This window comes from Onychomys torridus, chromosome 13, assembly GCF_903995425.1.
Source record: "Onychomys torridus chromosome 13, mOncTor1.1, whole genome shotgun sequence".
NCBI lineage: Eukaryota > Metazoa > Chordata > Mammalia > Rodentia > Cricetidae > Onychomys > Onychomys torridus.
The window spans coordinates 52,085,245-52,106,638 of NC_050455.1; the positions used below are offsets into that span (position 1 = coordinate 52,085,245).

At 39.9% G+C, this 21,394-nt stretch overlaps 1 protein-coding gene across 2 annotated transcripts in view; it reads left to right on the forward strand.

Moving 5' to 3' along the window:
• Positions 1-21,394, forward strand: part of Wdr7 (WD repeat domain 7) — a 284,884-nt gene that overhangs the window by 12,161 nt on the left and 251,329 nt on the right. For both annotated transcript variants that reach the window (XM_036204543.1, XM_036204544.1), the window contains exons 4-12: positions 2,651-2,729; positions 8,168-8,342; positions 9,299-9,375; positions 10,709-10,828; positions 15,545-15,690; positions 16,371-16,473; positions 19,176-19,317; positions 19,528-19,776; positions 20,661-20,881. In XM_036204543.1, coding sequence (XP_036060436.1) covers positions 2,651-2,729; positions 8,168-8,342; positions 9,299-9,375; positions 10,709-10,828; positions 15,545-15,690; positions 16,371-16,473; positions 19,176-19,317; positions 19,528-19,776; positions 20,661-20,881 — 1,312 coding nt within the window. The remainder of the gene's footprint in view (positions 1-2,650; positions 2,730-8,167; positions 8,343-9,298; positions 9,376-10,708; positions 10,829-15,544; positions 15,691-16,370; positions 16,474-19,175; positions 19,318-19,527; positions 19,777-20,660; positions 20,882-21,394) is intronic.

Consider the following 21,394-nt stretch of genomic DNA (forward strand, 5'->3'; position numbering starts at 1 on the left):
GTTTTCTCTGTGTAGCCCTGGTTGTCCTGGAACTCAGAAATTTTCCCGCCTTTGCCTCCCAACTGTTGGGATTAAAGATGTGCACCACCATCGCCCTGCAATATTCAATTTTTTTCTGTTTTTTTGGCGAGACTTCTCCTTTTCCCCCCTAAATTGTTATGTCTTTAAAATTTTGGGGGTGGGTGGGTGTGGTGGTGTACAACTTTAATCCCACCATTTAGGAGGCAGAGTCAGGTAGATCTTTATGAGTTTGTGTCCAGCCTGGTATTCAAAGAAAGCTCCAGGCTAACCAGGGCTGCACAGTCTTATCCTGTCTCAATGAAAGAATGTAGTATTTATTTGTCATTTAAAATTGTGTTTATAGGGGCAAGAGAGATGACTCAGAGTTAAATAGCACTTATTGTTCTTCCAGAGGACCTAATTTAGTTCTCAGAACCCATGTCAGGCAACTCACAACCACCTTTAAGTTCAACTCCAAGGGCTCCAACAGCGTCTTCTGGCCTCTTTGGGCACCCATATGCAGATGGCACACCATACATAAACACATAGGTAAAAAATAAATCCTAAAATTGTGTTTATAGATTGCCATGTGACTTTTACGTTTTTGTACTTTATAACCAGTGCCAGCTTAGGGACAGTTTTCTTTTATTGCAATCTTTTTTTGTACTGTCTAAAGCTGAAGGAGGATGTTTGGATTACAGGGTTTTTGTTATGTTTGTTTTTTCCAGACAAGATTTCTCTGTGTAGCCCTGGCTGTCCTGGAACTCATGTTTTAGACCAGGCTGGCCTTGAACTCACAGAGATCCGTTTGCCTCTGCCTCCTGAGTGCTGGGACTAAAGGCGTGTTGTAAACAGATGTTTCCTGTCCTGACTGCCCTGTCCCAAATAACCGACTCAGAGGCTGAATATAAATTATAAATGCTTGACTGATAGCTCAGGCTTATTACTAGCTAACTTTTAAATTTAAATTAACCCATATTTCTATTTATGCTATGCCTTGTGGTGGTACCTTTATTAGCATGGCACATTCATCTCCTGCTCCCTCTCTGTCTGGTGATTCCTGACCCTGCCCTTCTCCTCCCAACATCCTTAGTTTGGTCACCCCACCTATACTTCCTGGCCACTGGCTAATCAGCATTTTATTAAATCAACTCAAGTGACAAGTCTTTACATTGTACAAGAGTATTCTTCTGCAGCAGCATGTGCCACTATACCTGGCTTGAATTATAGTTTTAAGGATATACATTTTTTGCAACTGATTTTCTATAATACTTTATTGCTTTTCTTTGATTTTGAGAAACTCGGAATATAATGAAAGTAAAAGCATGGCTATTAGTTTTCATGTCGTTTTTATTGAATCAGCAGGCAGCTTTGGGGCTTTTAAAAAACTCAGGTGATGCCAGGCTGTCACTGCCAAGTCAGAGTCTGCTGTCAGAGCTCTGCCAAGTCTTTGCTGTTATGATGCTGTGTGCTCATGTGCTGCTGAAGCTACTTCTGCCCCATCTCAGAATGGGCCTTGTGCTGGAGAGGCAGGCCATAGAACAGTGTCTGTGGGGCCCAGCATGGGAAGACCTTCAAAAACATTTTTGGGCTTTTTTTGAAACAAGTTGGAGAACTTGTAGAAATTGATATAAAACATCTTTTTCTCCTCTATAATTTTTGGGTTGGAATTTAACTTTATATGATCTTTTGGAATAGGAAGAGATAACATCAAGTAAGAACACTTGTTTAAGGTGGATATTGATTTAAAATAGTTTCAGCAAGGTATGGTGATGTATGCCTGGCATACTTGTAGTCCCAGCACTGCAGAAGGAGAGGCACGAGGATTGCTGCAAGTTAGAGGCCAGCATGGCCTCTAATACATAGTAAATTCCAGGCCAGCCAGGGCTACATAGCAAGACTCTGTCTCAAAAACCAGCCATCAAACAACACAACTATTTTTATATCATTTGAGATGTAACAAAACAATATCAAAATGAAAAACTCAAGTAAATATCACTACACTTTATTAATATTTTCTGTTAAATAAACCTTATTTCTTTAAAAGATGAGGCATATTGATATTTCTAATTTTCAGTGTATTATTAGTTTGAAATGTAAGGATTTTAAAAATGTTTATTATAAGAACTGTAGTGATGTGCTAATGTTTGGGATTCTGTTGACTTTAGCTGATTTGTGTTCTATGGTGCTGCATGCATGTGCAAGGCATGCTGATAACACAGGGTAGTGGTTTAGATCAGAGCTTTATCTCTTCGGTTGCATAGCACCCTAAGGTTGAGCTTCAGGATGAGGAACAGCTGCTAGTTGAAGCAGCCACTATCAGGAACCTCTGTGCAGGAGTTGGAACATTCTGGAGAGCTTCACATAAGGTCTGCCCAGAGCTACTCACAAGACTCTAGCCACCAGTGAGGAGGACTCAGCATATATTTTTACTATGAGAAGGATGGAGACAGAAGTGGGGTGTAGACAGGTTGGAAATGAGGTTAGATAGAGAGTGAGTAGAATGGAAATGTGGTCAATAGCAACAGTGAATATAAGCTGCTTTCCTTCCCATAATATATTAGTTTCGACAGAAGCTTAACTCTAAGCCACTGTGACAAGGTTACTTTAGTCTATCAGATTCAGAGTAAGCTATTGTTTTGTTTTTTAGAGAGATGTGCCTCTGGGATGTGAATGATGGCAGATGTATTGAATTTACAAAATTAGCCTGCACCCATACTGGCATACAGGTTTGTATCTATTTTCTTAGCTGAGGCTATACAATTTATTATAGATACATCATTAAAACATGGTTTAAAGCATCAAAAATGTATGTTTATGTGAAAAATGGTGGGGAGAGGTAATAGGAGAAATATATAATGATAAGTACTCCTCAGAAGATGGGAGAGATGGGAAGAGGTGTGATGTTGAGGAGACCAATGGAGAAGGGTGAGATGAACCTGCTGGAAGATAATGCCCTTGTACACTGGTGTAATAAAACACACATTGGCCAATAGCCAGGCAGGAAGTATAAGCTAGAGTGAGCAATTGAGGAGAATTCTGGGAAGAGGAAGACTGAGTCAGGAGTCACCAGCCAGACACAAAGGAAGCAAGATGTCAAGGCAGAACTGAGAAAAAGGTACCAAGCCACATAGCTAAACATAGATAAGAATTATGAATTAATTTAAGTGTAAGAGCTAGTTAGTAATGAGCCTGAGCTGATGGCCGAGCAGTTATAATTAATGTAAGCTTCTGAATGTTTACTTGGGGGACACTAGTGGGAGAGATTTGTCATTAGACATGAAACCTTAGACTCACAGATACAGGATAAATAAAATATTTTCTTTAACTTTGCCAAATACAAATAGACTAGATATTATAACTGTAATTCTTTTTTTTTTTTTTTTAAGATTTATTTATTTGTTATATATACAGTATTCTGCCTGCATGTGTCCCTGCAGGTCAGAAGAGGGCACCAGATCTCATTACAAGTGGTTGTGAGCCACCATGTGGTTGCTGGGAATTGAACTCAGGACCTCTGGAAGAGCAGTCGGTGCTCTTAGCCGCTGAGCCATCTCTCCAGCCCATAACTTTAATTCTTGCTTGATAACTGTTCTATTATATGTAATTTTACTATGTTAAAGTTAAAACTTTCTTTTTGATTAGACAGAAAAGGGGAAATGCTATGGGATAATGCCCTTGTACACTGGTGTAACAAAACGCTAATTGGCCAGTAGCCAGGCAGGAAGTACAGGCGGAGCAAGCAGACGAGGAGAATTCTGGGAAGAGGAAGGCTAAGTCAGGAGTCACCCGCCAGACACAGAGGAAGCAAGATATCAAGGCAGAACTGAGAAAAGGCACCAAGCCACATGGGTAAACATAGATAAGAATTCTTGGTTAATTTAAGTGTAAGAGGTAGTCAGTAATAAGCCTGAGCTAATGGCCGAGCAGTTATAATTAATATAAGCTTCTGTGTGTTTACTTGGGGGACATGAGTGGGAGAGATTTGTACCGATCGTGAGTCAGGCGGGACACAGGAAAACTTTCTGATTACATGAACCAGTTCTCATTGCTGCCTCTCTGGTTTGGGCTCTCCTGGTTACTCAGTGGAGAGTGTGTATAAATCATCTTTCCGTTGCTTTTGGGCCTGTGGCAGAGTGCTGGTGGCAATAATGGGGAGTGTGTGGTAGAATAGAACTACTTAGCTCGTGGCCACAAAGCAGAAGAGGAGGAAGATCCTGGCATTCTACAATATTTTTTAGGGGCATACAAAAGGTAACTTAAAAGATACCCCACTAGGGTCTGTATCCTAAAGTCCTTCTAGTAGCATTACCCTAGGATCAAGCCTTTAGCACATGGACCCTTGGGGAAACCCTGATGGCAGATTTCTATGAGTTCAAGGCCAGCCTGGTCTACATAGTGAGTCGCAGGCTAGCTAGGGCAACATAATGAGTGAGACCCTGTCAGAAAGAATGCTTCAAATCCCTCTCAAACAACAACAACAACAACAACAACAACAACAAAGTAATAACATAACTTGTCAACAAAAACTTTCCATATGAATACAGATCTGACAAGCAATGGTAAATGTTTTAGGGAGGTGGTGATTAGATGATTTTCTGACTATCTCTTACCTTGTTGGCAAGAACCTACACATTTTTTTCACCAGTGCTTTTAGAGCATATGTTTTTTATTTGAAAAGCATATATTGGGCTGGGGAGATAGTACAGCCAGTAAAATTCTTGCAAGGACTTGGGCTTGATCTCTTGGAAGAAAAGTGGGCATGGTACATGTTACAATTCTAGTGCTGAGGATGTGGAGCCAAGTGGATCCTTGGGAGTCACTAGCCAGCCAGCCTAGCCTACTCTGAGTTTCAGGCCAATGAGAAACCTAGTCTTTAACTAATAAAGAACTAAAGATGATGGTGCCTGGAGACTGACACATGAAGTCTCCTCTGGCCTTCACAGCCATATGCACACACAGACATGCGCACCCACATACACACATGTGTAGACAAGTTACTATTTTTATATTAGTTTAAAAGCTGTGTCAAACTCATCATGCATAATTATTTTGACTTTTGTACAATTTGCAGTTATGGTTTAAAAACTTCTGACTTATATATTATGGAAATTATTTCTGCTGAACATATTTTAAGTACTTATTAAAAAATCCAATTCTGTACAAGACCTTCTGTGTTTAGATTAACAGTCATATACAAATAGAAGATGGCTTTTGGCTGATTCATATGTATTATGGCTATTGACTCTGTGCTCCTCATTCAGATCCAGAAAGGGACTATCTGTTGTTGTTGTTATTATTATTATTATTATTATTATTATTATTATTATTATTAGTGACAGGGCATCTCTGCATAGCCCTGACTTTTCTGGAATTCACTATGTAGACCCATCTGGCCTCAAACTCACAGTGATCTGACTGCCTTTGTCTCTCAAGTACTGGGATTAAAGGCGTGTGGCATTACATTGACAAGGACTGTTTTTTATGTATATAGAGATGACCCTTGGTGACATTTGCATTTATTGCAATTATAGGGAATATTATGAAGTGATTATGTGCAATATAATATTTGAATATTTTTTTGAGAATTTCATCTATGAGTTTAGTCCATTTTTATTTTCCTTCTCCACTTCCAAGTTCTCTTGTGTTCCCTTCCACACCCACCTCTCAAATTCTTGTCCTCTTGTTCTGTAATTATTATTGTTTTTACTGAGTCCAGTTAGTGTTGCCTATATGTACATGGGTACAGGGCTGACTACTTGGGCATTGGCAGCCTATCAGGGGGCTTGTCACTGAGGAAAACTAACTCATCCTTCCTCAGTAGCTCACCATTAACTGAGGATGGGACCTTGTGAATCATTCATCCACTTGTGTTGGAATGTTGAAGGGTCTGGCCTTATGCAGATTTTGTGCAGGCAACCACAGTTGTTGAGGATTCACAGATGCAACATCCCTATCATGTCCAGGAAATACTAGAGACATCTTTTTTTAGTGCTCGAAAAACTTGAGTCTCCATTTAGACACCCTCCTTCCCAATATCAAAGTGTCTTAAATACTGAATTAGTATTCAGAAAATTGTTTGGGAATATAGCATTAAGTAAAGGTGGAGGTATTTCACCGGGTGACTCTAATAAAATATCCCTGCTTTCAGGAAAGCACTCTTCGTTGGTAGCTTTCTCTGAATTCTCTTTGCACATGTCACTCACTGACCCTTGTATAGACAAGTGTCAGTGGAACCTCCCTTTGAGCAATGGTGGTGTCATTTTGTTGTTCTTTGGTTTTGAACAACCTCTGAGAGCTAGAAGCACTCCCTGGTGCATGGAGCTTTCTGGCCTTACCTTTAGAGTTTTAGTTAGCCTTGACACTTAGCTAAGTGTCATTCCTTGATAATGTTTATGTATTAAAAAGCCACACTCTTTCTTATACAGGTATTGAATAATTAAATAAAACCCCCCACTACCTCCCACCATGTTGATATGTGAGAATGGGATGGAACGAGGCTGAGGTCAGGCTGGACCCTGCTTTTCATAGTTGCTGCATTGCCTCCTGTGCCTTGCTTAGCTTATACTCAAGTGCTTTATTTAGTAGTCTGGGGAGGTCTTCTCCCTTTACAAATCCTGCGTGAGCACTGTTCACCAGCATCAATGTTTGTGAGGCTGCAGGAAAACAGGCCCTTCAGTACCGTGTTGACCCGCTTTGATGTTGTTCTTTCTCTGCTCTTTAGGCAGAATTGACCTCTGCTTGTAATATGCTTGAACGCCACTCATCTTTCGTGTCTAGTCCCTCTTCCCTACATTACTGAGTTTCCTGCCAAGAAGCCATTCAGGGAGGAAGGATTTGTTTCAGTTACAATTCCAGTGGGTACAATCTGTCCTGTTCAGAAAGGCATGGTGGCAAAGGGCGAGGCAGCTGCACATGGCTTCTGTATCTAGAAAGCAGAGAGAGATGCATGCCCATGCTTAGCTTGGTTCTCAGCTCATGCCGTGGTCCTGCCCACAATATGGTGGGTCTTCCTACCTCAATTAACCCAGTCTAGAAACTCCCTCACAAACATGATGGTATGTTGAATGCCTAGGTGGTTTGTGCTGGCTAGCTTTATGTCAACTTAGTACAAGCTAGTTACCTGAAAAGAGGAAACCTCAATTGAGAAAATGCCCCATAAAATTCAGTGGCAGGGCATTTTCTTAATTAGTGACTGATGGGGAAGGGCCCAGCCGCTTTTTGGGGGGGCCATCCCTGGGCTGGTGGTCCTGGGTTCTATAAGAATGCAGGCTGTGCAGACCATGGGAAGCAAGCCAGTAAGCAGCACCCCTCCGTGGCCTCTGCATCAGCTCCTGCCTCCAGGTTCCTGCCCTGCTTGAGTTCCTGCCCTCACTGCTTTTGATGATGAACTGTGAATAAAATAAATCCGTTCTCCCGAATTGTTTTTGGTCATGGTGTTTCATCACAGCAACAGTAACCCTGACTAAGACATGGTTCAAGGTCTGCCAAGTTGCTGGTATTAGCCATCATGTCTACCTGTTCCTAATACTTAGAATTCATACTAGTTTTGTGACTCACACTAACTCCCTCTTTAAATTTAATTTGCTATGCTAATTTTATTTGGGTGTTTTATTAAGTCAAAAGTCCTGATTTAAAGCTTGTGTGTGATGCATGCCCTTACTTCCTGTATTCTTGTGGTAGAGACAGGCAGATCTTTGTGATTTTTGACACTATTCCAGGATGGTGTATATTGAGAGTTCCAAGCCAGCTAGAACTACATTGTGAGACCCTGTATCAAAAATAAACAAACAAAACCCACAACCAGCCAAACAAACAAAAAGCCCCAACCAAACAAAACTAAAATATGAAACCAAAAATGAGCCCCCCCCACCTCCCCATGAAAATGATAAAAGTCTGCTTTGAATGCTAGAGATAAAGATTAAAAGATGAATTTTTTTATTTTTGCCTCATAAGAGTTCAAAGTGAGTATGTCACGTTAGGAAAGGAATATTTTTCTTAAATATTGGATAAGATTAGTATAATCTGACATGGATGTGCCCATATGAAATTACTGGAATAATTTAGTGTTTAGGAGAATATCATAATATGTTTAATGAATGCATATTAATCAAGTAGCCCAACTGAAGCAGTGTCTTAAAATATGTTTTTTAAAATTTGGATTTAGTTCTACCAATTCTCTGTTGGAAATCAGCAAGAAGGAAGGCTTTTATGCCATGGACATTACCCTGAAATCCTCGTTGTAGATGCTACTAGCCTTGAGGTGTTGTATTCTTTAGTATCAAAGATATCACCAGACTGGATTAGCTCCATGAGTATTATCCGCTCTCACCGGACACAAGGTAGGTATATTACGCCCTTTGGCAGCCTGAACATCATCTTACTGTTATTTTACTATGAAGTTCTATAAATTGTCAAAGTTAACCATTTTGGTTATATTCTTGTATTCCCGACATATTTGTTCCAATAGTTTGTGATCTATCTCCTTCACCAAGTAGTTTTGGTTGAATCAGTGTTTAAACTGACAGGTGTTAGATGATCTCACTGTGATGATCACTAGGCTTTGGGAAGCTTTAGCTTGTATGGATAGTTTCCTCAAGTGAGGCTGAGTTAGAATGACTAGGGATGTGGTAGTGATAAGAACTGTAGCTTCATGTGTGTTTTTCTGGATTCTGGTTTTATCTCTTGGCAAGATGTACCATTTCTTATGGAGAGAGTGAAAAGGGAGGAGATAAAATTTAATGAATTTCTGTAACTGTACGGATATATTCAGTAAATGTTACTATTCTATTGGTGAAATTATTAAGGCCACTCCACGTAGTTAAAAGGGAGGTTTATTTTGTGGGGTAACTTACAAATGAAGGGATAGGTTGTAGGGTCTGGCAAAGGTATGGCGCAGTCTGGCGGTGTTCTCTGGAGAACTCTGCTGGGTCTACCTCCAGCGTCCAGGGTCCCGGAACCAAGAGAGACCTCTCCTCTCAATCCTGGGTCTTCCACTTCCTCCCTCCGCCCCGCCTTGTGGGCGTGACCATTACCGAAGCCTCAATGGGGGTTGGAACTTCCAGGCCAAGGCTGGGATGGCTACCCACTACACTATTCTTTCCTCATTTCTTTCATTGAAACCATGAGGGAAAACGTAATTTTTTTTTTTTTTTTTTTTTTTAGAAAAGAACAATAATATCAACCCTGAGGGGATTATGTTTTCTACTTCTTGTTTAAGTTCGTGAGAGCAGGCTGTTTAATTCTAGAAGGGAGCATGCTATGTTTAACTTGGGCGTCTTGTCTCTTCCTGGTTTAGAGGACACTGTGGTAGCACTCTCTGTGACAGGCATCCTGAAGGTGTGGATTGTCACTTCTGAAATTGGTGGAATGCAGGTGAGAAGGCCAGTGATTTCTATCCTTTTTATTATATAATTTAAACCTTTAATAATCGCGTGTTCCTCACTTAGCTTTCTTTTTTAAAGGGAAAAGTGTTTCTATTGAAACAATAGAAATATATCATCCAGAATACGAGTAGAGAAACGGAAGAGGTGTTTTCCTCCTGCTTAAAGGCGTGCGCCACCACCGCCCGGCTCTCCTGCGTTTTGTTTAAATTAGAAGTTTAAAGGTTGCTTCATGAATGAAACAAACCACCTGTTTCAGTTACTCTTGCACCCCTGACACAGCAGTGACAGAATCCCTGATATGTAATCCAAGGGAAGAAGGACTTCCTTTAGTCCATGGCTTCAGAGACTCGAGTAGAGTCTTTGGCATGACTGACTCTGCCCAATAGTGAGTGACGTTACTGCAGGGTGTGTGTGTGTGTGTGTGTGTGTGTGTGTAGGGGGAGGAGCCTGTTCACCTCATGGTAGCCAGGAGACAGAGTAAGGAAGGGACTTAGGGTCAGTTGTATTTCCAAAGACATGGTTGCAGTGACCAACTTTGTAACTGTGCATACCACCTAAAGTGTCCAAATCCTTCTAGTATGTCAGCACAGGGTGGGGAGTAGGGTTTGACACTTGAGCCACTGGGGACATTTAGTGTTCAAACACCAACACCATAAAAAAAGCAAATAAAGTTATTTCTGAAGTCTTATTTCAAAGTACTATGGACCAGAATAGTTAGTTTTGACAAGAAAGGTAGATCAGTTTTCTGACAGTATTGGTATGATTCACTTTAGCTAGGGGAATATTAGGGATTGAACTTGGAAGAAACTGGAAGAGGATTTGATCAGTTTTTGTTTTTTTTTTTAAACAAAAGTATATATAACCATAGGATTACTGCAAATTCCATCATCTGCCATTTCCAGTGAAGATGTTCTGACTCATGGTCAGGGCTTAAATATTGGCCAGCTTTGTAGCAAAGACATTTTTGCCAAGCTCCTATTTTTTCTTTTTTTTCTCTTGACACAAGGTTTCTCTGTGTAGCCCTGTCTGTCCTGGAACTCACTATGTAGACCAGCTGGCCTTGAACTCAAGAAATCTTCCTGCCTCCTCCTCCTGAGTGCTGGGATAAAAGGCATGTGCCTCCACCCCCAAGCCTTGCCCAGCTTTTTTTAAGAATACATTTTGCAGTTGTTACTGCCTTAGCTTTTATCTGAGGCTCCAAAGTGATGTACATATCACATGGTGCTTTTGTTCCCTGGTGGTATCTTTTATCATTTTGTGATGACTTTAATCTGATGTACATGTTATTCTTGAGATTTTTATTTTATTTATTTATTTTTCAGGATACTGAGCCAATATTTGAGGAGGAATCAAAACCAATTTATTGTCAGAATTGCCAAAGCATCTCTTTTTGTGCATTCACACAGAGGTCACTTTTGGTTGTATGCTCCAAATATTGGAGGGTAAGTTGAATAGATAAATATGAAATTGTGTTTTTATCCTTCATGATAAACTCTAGTTTACTAGATTTTCAAAGATAGCCTCAAGGATATACTTGGTACAAGACTGTCAGTCATTTGGAGATCCTGCGTGGTTCTGGTGTTTTTTGAGGAATTAGGACTTAATTCCATGTAGCTGTCTTTTTTTTTGTTATACTTCGTGTAATGAAGTCATGGTTTAATTAATGGCTGTACTTTATTGGTTTTCATTTCTACTTTTTGCTACTATTTCAGTTATGGTGTCCGATGTGAGTGGTGGTAATTAGGTCTCTGTAGGCTGCCCATTTCTCTTTGTAGTGTGTTACACTGTAGTGGGTTACCTGAATAATACATTTCTTCCCTGGCTTCTTCAAATTGGAAATTTACAGCTAATGATGAGAGAAGGAGGTTTCTTCTTCTTTGCTTGTCTTTAATAATAGAAAATTAGCTGTTGTGTTCTGAACATCTGTTCTGCACTGAGCAATTTTTCAAAGCTTTCCATGTATTTTTAAAAATGATTTCTTTTGCTTTTTGTGATTTTTTTAATAAAATTACATCATTATCCCCTTCCCTTTCCTCCCTCCAAAGTCTCTCATATATTCCTCTTTGCTTTCTTTCACACTTACGGCCTCTTTTCTCATTAATTGTTGTTACATATGTATAAACATACAAATTCCTAAATACATAAACACAACCTGCTCAGTCTGCATTACCTTGCTTGTATGTTTATGTTCAGGGCTGACCATTTGGTATTGGATAGTGAATGGATGTGGTTTTCCCTGGGGAAGACTGTTTCTCCTGCTCTCAGCATTTCTTAGTTTCCTGTAGTTCTTTGAGTAGGCTTGAGGTCATGTGGGCTTTTTTTCATCCATGTTAGCAAGTCTGTTGTTTTTGTCTTTGTTCAGCGCATGTTTGGACAGTTCTGTTGGTGAGGCTTTATGGTGTAGCTTTTTGCATTTCTAGGAAACACAATTTCAAGGCAAATTCCCTGTTCCTCTGGTTCTTACAGTTCTTCCTATCCAGCCCCTTCTGCAGTGATTCCTGAGCCTTAGGTGAGGGAGTTGTTTTGTAGAGGCATCCATTAGGACTAGACTCCACAATTCTGCATTTTGATTGGTTATGGTTTTCTGTAATGGTTTCCATCTGTTGCAAAGAGAAGTTTCTTTGAAGGGTAAGGACAAGTACTTATAATTTAGTTAGGGATTATGATGGTTGAGTAATTTCAGTACTTTTACTATCAGAGAAAAATATGCTAGTTATTTAAACCTGTTTAACAAATCTCTCCAAAACTTACATTAAAACAGTAGAAATATATTCTTGCCCAGTTTTGTGGGAGGGGATTCAGGGCCTAGTTTAGCTGGGCGCCTCTGGTTCAGAGTCTTTCCTAGGCTGCCATCGCAGGATCCTTTGGGACTTTGATCTCATTTGCAAGTCCAGCTTGTAAAGGATGTCTCCTTACCAGAGCAGTTCCCAGCATGCCAGCAGACTTCTCTCACAATAAGTGAGCAAGAGAAGGTAATTTAAGACACTCTTAATCTTAGAGTTGAGAACTCAGTGCCTTTCCATACATTCTAGAAACACAAAACAAGTTCTAGAAACTGTCAGAAAATCTAGCCCATACTGAAGGGAGGAGGGTGTTAGGCGAGCACATCCAAGAAGCTGCCTACCATGGTAGGAATGGCTGCTTTTCCTAACTTAAAAAATATTTATTTTTTGTATATGGATGTTTTGACTTCATGTATGTCTGAGTACCTACCATGTGTGTGCCTGGTGCTCATGGAGGTCAGAAGAAGGTGTGGAATCACTTGGACTGGAGTTAACAGATGGTTTTGAACTGCCATGTGGGTGCTGGGAATTAGACTGTGTCCTCTGGAAGAGTATCCAGTGCTTTTTTAAAAATTTTATTTATTCTTTGTGTCTTTCACATCATGCCTCCTGATTCCTCCCGTCTTCCCGCATCGCTAAATAGAATTCAAGAGGAAAAAAAGAAAAGGAAGGAGGGGAAATGTTGTCATGGAAGCTGCTGTGTGACACAGTGAGTCACACAGTGATGAGCAGGGGTGGGGCCAGTTCTCCGGCTTTCACATCTTCAGGGTCAGTTTTCCCACACCCACACTGTGCTGCCCAGGTGAGGTGTAGGGGACCACTCTCCCGAGTGTTGCAGGTGGTGGGGGGCAGGAACAGCTCTGGACTTGCACCTCAGGGCCAGCTCTTCCACCTGCCTGTGGCGTTGATGGGGGGCATCTCTCCCCTGCCTATAGACAGGAGAACAACTTGTGGCAGTGGAGCTACTGTGACTTGGGTAGTCTATTATAGCTGCTGCTCTCATTGCTCCTGTGTTATATGGTCTCACAGTTACAACACAGAGTGGATGGATTTCCTGAGCATAGGAGACAAGCTGTAGACCCTGGGGTGAATGCCTTACTAGGAGATGGAGTCTTAACTTTGTCCCTGTCAGTGTTATTACTTTAGAATGAGGTTAGAGAAGAACTAGTCTGGTTAGAGTAGGCGTGTGGTGGCTATTCATTACCTTAAAATTTGAAGGGATATGGGCTGGGAGAATGGCTTAGTGGTTTGGTCCTTGCCTGGCATGTGTGAGGCCCTGAGTTCTATCCTAGCATTACATATGCACATGTGAGTGCACACACACACACACACACACACACACACACACACACACTAAAAGAAAAATCGGATAATTCTTCTTAATATGTGACTGGTATTGAAGAAATAATGCGAGTGACAAGTGCACCTTCTTTTTTATTTTATTTTATTAAATTTCTAAATTTATTTTACATACCAACCACAGTTTCCCCTCCCTCCTCTCATCCCCTTCTCTCTCCCAACCTCTCTTCTACCCCAACTCCCCATCCACTCCTCAGAAAGGGCAGGCCTCCCATAGGAGTCAACAAAGCATGGCATACCAAGTTGAGGCAGGACCAAGCTCCTCTCCCCTGTATCAAGGCTGACTGCCATGCTTAAAAAATAACTACTTATATTTCTAGTGAAAACATGCAGCAAGGTAGCCATTGGAGAGAGCAGGAACAGGATAGAGCTCCTCAAGTGATCCTAAGAAATTGCTAGTATCTGGGCTGTTTGTGACTCCCTGGAAGATCAGTCTATTGATATGACTGAACATTCATTTCAAATGAGCATTCTATCCCCCAGGGTAGCAAGGGCATTACACACACACACACACACACACACACACACACACACACACACACAATCACCCATTGTTTTTGGTGCAGTTGAGGCTTCAGGTAACAGTTCTGACAAACATTAGTATTAACAAAAAACATAAAACAAAAGTATTATTAAGTTATCTGGAGAGTTTTGTAATTTGAAATACCCTGAAGTTGGGCCTCAGACTGAAGTGTAGCTGGGGATGGCCTCAAACTTCCAACCCTCTTGCCTGCTCCTGAGTGCTGGGATAGGCATTGTGGACCTGGTTTATAGTGTGGGAGGTAGAATGAAGGGGTCTTCTGCATGCGAGGCAAGCACTCTACTGAGTTGTATTCTTAGCCAGTGGTCCTTGTTTTCTCTGAAGAAGAGTAAAATAGAAGACTGTGCCACTGAATGAATTCCTCTTGAACAACATTTAGAATGTACTTTTATCAAATACTGAAAGTATTGGAAGTGGTTGAAAGAATTGGTCTGCTAGGAAATAGAAGCCCAGAGTTTTTATACTTCCTAGTTTTATCACATACTGATGCATATCTTTCTTTCTCTTTTTCTTTCTTTCTTTCTTTCTTTCTTTCTTTCTTTCTTTCTTTCTTTCTTTCTTTCTTTTTCTTTCTTTCTTTCTTTCTCTCTCTCTCTCTCTCTTTGTTTCTTTCTTTGTTTCTTTGTTTGTTTGTTTGTTTGTTTGTTTGTTTTTTGAGACTGGGTCTTGCTAAGTAGTCCTAGCTGTCTTGCAGCTCCTATGTAGACCAGGCTGGCCTCAAACTCACAGAGATCTACCTGCCTTTCCTGAGATTAAAGTGTGCACCACCATACCCAGCTTCTGATGCATGACTCTGGACAACTGTTACTGGTGTCAGCTGATCACTTTCCCTACTTCAGTGGCTCAAATAGGACAATTATAGATTATAAATATACCTGTAAACTTCTTGGTACCTTGAAAAGTTAGCCTATGCATGTTCCTGGTGCTGTTCCTAAGATGTTGTTCCTGGTGAAATTATAGCAACTTGTCCTTCTCATATAGAATTATTTAATATTAAAATGAAGTCTGTTAACGCCCTATTTATAACATTTTAGAACACTGATGAAACAGAGCCAAGCAAGGTAATTCTCCTGTTCAGAAAATATAATATCAGAGTATATGGTCAGAAATGTTACTAGACATAGTTCTAAGTCATGGTATATATTCCAGAGGGTTGAGTACCTAGTATTTGCCTTTATCCATTGTATGCTTCTTCCTTCAACATAGAAAAGACAGGGATTCCTGTTCCTGTGTTGGGAACATGCCTGCTGCACTTGCTCTAGTCCTTTTCAGCCAGATGTCACCCTAGCTGGACCTTCAGATGATTGCCTTAGAGCTCACTGAGAGAATGTCCTCATCTCCTGAGTCATCCTGTGAAGCCTGGGCTTGTTAAATATATTTTCAGAAGTTTTCTTTCAGGTGAAATGTTATTCTATCTTAACTTAATTTGTAACAAGCTGGAGTAAATTGAAAATGTGAGTTTCTTTTTCTCCTAGGTATTTGATGCTGGAGACTACTCCCTGTTATGTTCAGGTCCTAGTGAAAATGGACAGACGTGGACTGGAGGGGACTTTGTATCTGCAGACAAAGTCATCATTTGGACTGAAAATGGACAGAGTTACATTTACAAACTCCCTGCCAGGTATGAAACAGATATGTTTAGTCAAATGTAAAGAATTCAGAATTTGAGCTATAACTCTAAAGTATTAACATTTATATAGTGTAAATATTTACCTTCAGAATGTCTTAAGGTCTGTATATAATCACAATTTAACTTCTAGGTATAAAAGAACAGATGGATTTTTTTACATTTATTTATTTACTGTATGCATGTGTGTGCATGTGTGCATGTGTACATGCATATACCACTGGGCATGTGTGCAGATCAGAGGACAACTCATGGGCACTGGTTCTCCCCTTCCATAATATAGGTTCCGAGGATCAAACGCAGGTTGTCAGGCTTGCCAGCAAATTCTCTTACCTGTGAAACATCTCAGGAGCCCTCAAAGAATTTTTTAAGTTATTTAATTCCTACTTAAATTAATTTAAACTTAAAAATCCCATTTTTGTCCATTGTAGTAAACCCTTGGAATAAAATATTTATATATGTATATATGAGAGAGAGAGAGAGAAAGACTGACGGAGACAGATAGTGTCTTAGTATGTTCTTCTGGCCGTTCTAGAACTCACTATATAGACCAGGCTGGCCTTGAACACACAGATCTACCTGCCGCTGCCTCCAAAGGTTGGGACTAAAGGCATGCGCCACTGTGCTGGCCCTCATATCAGGATTTTAAGTATGTACTTACTCTGCTATTTCAGTTGCCTTCCAGCTAGTGACTCATTCCGCAGTGATGTGGGAAAAGCAGTTGAAAATTTAATTCCTCCTGTGCAACATAGCATCTTGGATCAAAAAGATAAAGAGGTAAAGTTCTTCAGGTATCATTTATAATTGATGGTTACACTGATGGTGTCTAAGCATTTGAAAAAGTCAATAAAATCTAGCAGGATGTTAAATTTTGCAAAAAATTTTGATGTGGTCAGTTATAAGCACATTTCAAAATTTGCAGATTTAAAAATATATAATATAGCAATTAAGTAAGACCTGCCTTTATCTAAGAATATAAGTGATTTTATCTTGATTATGTATTGGATACATAAATTTTTTTGTAAATATGACTTATAAAATCATATTTTTTGATTTTTTAATACAATTCATATTGACAATTAAAACAGTGAAATTCTTTTGATGTTTTAAAAATGAAATTCATCCTGACACTTAAAACAGTGAAGATGGTTTCTGAAGGACAAGGATAATTGTGTGCTAATGCTGACTAATGCTGTTTGTTACTTGAGTCATACATTGCAGTCTCTCTCCAAAATCAAGTAGTGATTCAAACAAATGGATATTAAAAATAAAAGTTGAATTTTTTCTGCATTTAAATAGAATCTTACTGTGTTTTTAAAAAGCCTTTGTACTGTCTGTTTACATTTAAAATGCAGGGGCTGGAGCCATTGCTCAGTGGTTAAGAGCATTTGTTGCTCTTCCAGAGGACCTGGGTTCATTTCCCAGCACCCACCTGGTGGCTCCCAACTGAAACAGCTGGTTGTTTTTCTTTTGGTTTTTCGAGACAGGGTTTCTCTGTAGCTTTGGAGCCTATCATGGAACTCACTCTGTAGCCCAGGCTGGCCTTGAACTCAGAGATCCACCTGCCTCTGCCTCTCGAGTGGTGGGATTAAAGGCATGTGCTACCACTGCCCGGCTGAAATAACTGGTTCTAGGGGAACCAGTACCCTTTTCCAGTCTCTATGGCAGTAGGCAGAAGACTCCTACACATAAGGAAATTGAAATGCAGTAACACTTGTATTGGGTTTTCCACTCTGGTCTCTGGAGGTAGTAAGAAGGAAGCTGTGTTGGGGAGGAAGGTTTCCATACTTTGTTCTGGTTCCAGTTTAATCATTCTGAACCTTATGTCCCGCCCATCAGTGGAGAATGAGGATGAGAAGGAGGGAATGGATTTTTTTCTATGAATATTTTGAGTATAGAATTTGTTCAACTAGGTATATTTTAAAATTCTGTATAAATTATTTGCTGTCCACTTTCTTGAACTTGCTACTGTCTGGCTCAGCCGGTCCTTCCAGCCAAACTAGGTAGTAGTGGTGTGTTTGAAAAAAAACCTAAATTAATAAAACAAAATATAACATACTGTGTTTGCCACATACTGTTGCCGTGACAAAATACTTAACAAAAGTAAGGTAAGGAAAGAAGCTTTTGCTTTGCTTTGAGGGTGCAGTCCATCATGATGGGGACATCTTAGAGACAGTAGCCTAAGGCAGCTGCTTACACTGTAACCGGAAGTGCTGGTGCTCAGCTTGCCCTGTTTTATGTACTCCTGACTCAGCCCGGGGCGTGGTGCTGCCCACATTCAGGATAGGTCTTTTCAGTTCAGCTAACCAAATCATGTGTTCAGAGGCACCCCTCACCCCCATCTTGTAACATGAATCTTAAAGGTACTTACTAATAAAAAAAACTCTGGGCCAGGTATTGGGGTGAACGCTGAAAGATCAGAGAAGCAGAACAAGCCACAGCTACCTCACCTGATTCTGTTTTATTAGACTGGAAGCCTGTGTGTCCTCATCCTGAATGAATCTCAGCTGAACTGCTGCTCCAAAGCCTAAAAGCTTAACCAGCCAAATGCTTCTCGTTTCTGGTTTTCACGCCTTATATACCTTTCTCCTTTCTACCATCACTCCCTGGGATTAACGGCTCACTTCTGGGGATGAAAGGCGTGTGTCACCATGCCTGGCTGTTTCCAATATGGCCTTGAACTCACAGAGATCCAGAGGGATTTCTGCTTCTGGAATGCTAGGATTAAAGGTGTGAGTGCTGGGCTGGAGAGATGGCTCAGTGGTTAAGGGCACCGACTTTCCAGAGGTCCTGAGTTCAATTCCCAGCAACCAAATAAAAAAATAATAAACAAACAAATCAATCTTAAAATAAATTAACCCGGGATTGGGATTTAGCTCAGTGGTAGAGCGCTTGCCTAGCACAAGGCCTCAGCTCGGGGGGGGGGGGGTGGGGGGGTGGGGTGTTAAATTTCTAAAAAAAAAGAAAAAAAATATGTGAGTGCCACCATTTTCTAGCCTCTGTATCTAGTCTTCCTCTTCTTTACTTACCATTGTTACAAATTTGCGTATAGAAATATAGTCTACTGAGTCCATTCAGTGTTGCTTATGTGGAGAGCTCTTTATTTTTGATCTTTTAAGTAGAGACTTCTTTTTGGTTAGGAATGATTTCTATATTAATTGTTTAAGAACAAGTAAGTAAATTACCCTGTGATTGGTAACCAGTCTTTATGAAGTCGAACAAAAGACTATGAAGATTAGTTTAGAGAAAGGCTGTAAATACAGCTTTTCATTCCTTCAGTGTTTATGCTGTACCACAGTTGACCTGAATATTAATGCTATAAATTACATGCAGATATATTGAATGATCATGCTGTAAGCACTTTTAGAACTGGGGTATGAATCAAAACATCTTTATCTGGACACATGTTAACCTATAAAATATTAGATTTCAATACAGTTAAAGACACTTGAAGTTTTGTTTTGTTTTGTTTTTGGCAGTTGGTCATTTGTCCTCCTGTTACTCGGTTCTTCTATGGATGCAAGGAATATTTGCATAAGCTATTAATTCAGGGCGATTCCTCTGGAAGGTTGAACATTTGGAACATATCAGACACAGCTGATAAACAGGAAGGTGATGAAGGTAATAGCAAGTCTTGTGCATAAAGTCCATAATTCTTTTATTATAGCATTTGAATCATAACAAAATTGAAAATATTTATGTATCATTTTCTTCTAAGCATTATATTTGATGAAAGAAACTTTTGGTACATTACTGAATCAGTCAATATTATTTATTTAATGTTTTTTTAATATAAATATATTTATTTTATATGATACCCAACTTCTACAGGGCTAAAAATGACAACTTGTATTAGTTTGCAAGAGGCATTTGACAAACTGAGGCCTTGTCCCGCTGGAATCATAGATCAGTTAAGTGTGATTCCCAGCAGCAATGAACCTCTTAAGGTGACCGCGAGCGTCTACATACCAGCACACGGACGGCTTGTTTGTGGCCGGGAAGATGGAAGCATAGTAATTGTACCTGCCACCCAGACGGCTATTGTTCAGCTACTGCAAGGAGAACACACGCTCAGAAGAGGTATGCTGAAGCTCTGCCTCTGTCCACTGTGCTTTGAGGACTCTGTAACCCTGATGTGGGCAATATCGCTATGCTGTACTTTAAGAAATAAAACCCAGTTGGGTGGTGGCAGCACACCTTTAATCCCAGCACTCGGGAGGCAGAGCCAGGCAGATCTCTGTGAGTTTGATGCCAGCCTGGTCTACAGAGTGAGTTCCAGGACAGGCACCAAAACTACACCGAGAAACCCTGTCTGAAAAAACAAAGAAAAAAGAAAAAGAAAAGAAAAAAAAAAAGAAAGAAAACCCATTGGTATAGTTGTTGTTAGTCTAGTTGGTGTTTATGTACATTTGATAAATTACTAAATATCTGTTATTGGAATAAATAATATGAATCGCTATAAATAAGAAAGTATTCAGTTTTTATCTCCTTGGCATATATTAATAGTTTCATAAATCATTAGTTGAATTATTACTAAATAGCTATATTATCAGCAATATTGTTAATCTTCTAGAACAGGGCTGTTGCCATAATGTAATTTTCTTATAGAAGTATTAAAAATAAAACATGGGAAATCAACTATTATATGTTATAGCCAAATATAGCAACATTATTTTCATTTCTATTTGTAATAAATATAGGAATTATATTGAAATATTTTATATTATTTCTTTTTGTACAAATTCTTTAAAATATCATGACAGTTTGACATGTGTAGCACATTTGCACATAGACTAGCTCTGTTCTGTGAGCCTTGGGTCAGTTAGTCTTGGGTAAATAGTAGCTACTGAGCTTCACAGACCAGTCCTAGAAGTAAAGTTCTAGCTCTGCTGATAGTTCTGTTTGCTGGTTGAAGTGTTGTGAAGACTTTAATCTTCCAATTTCGAACCCCAACCTCCTTACAGGTTGGCCCCCTCACAGAACTCTCCGTGGCCATCGGAACAAAGTCACATGTTTGCTGTACCCTCATCAGGTCTCCACTCGCTATGACCAAAGATACCTGATATCTGGAGGTGTGGATTTTTCCGTCATAATTTGGGACATATTTTCTGGAGAAATGAAGCATATCTTCTGTGTTCATGGTGGTGAGATCACGCAACTTCTGGTCCCACCTGAAAACTGTAGTGTAAGTTCCATTATCTCAAATGATTTCTCTATGGTAGAGCGGCTTTGCTGCTATCAAGCATGTAAATGGAGTCCACAGTGACTTAATGGAAATACAAGATTCAACACAACTTTCTGATATGTCTCTAGTTGCAGTTTGAAACATGCTTATTGAGTGAACTGGCAAATTTTGTTTCAGAGCCATTTGAAAATCCCCAAAGATGTTCTCTAGTACCAGAAATTTTGAGCCCATCTAATCAAAATGACAGTGAGCCTGCACTTTTGTATCTGCAATGTTTTTAGGAACTTACGCATGTAATTTATTTAAATTATGAGTATGGCAGGGAAAAGGAAACATCAGGAAGACAAAGAACTAAATGAAGTCTTCATAGTTTTCAAGCTTAGACAGGGATGAAGAAGTCAGAGGTCCTGCTTTGCCAGACAGACTGATGTCGGAACAGCAACAAGGTCTGAAGGCATGCTCTCCTCTTTCTTCACTCAATCACTTGTCTCGGGAGACAATTAAGATGCATTT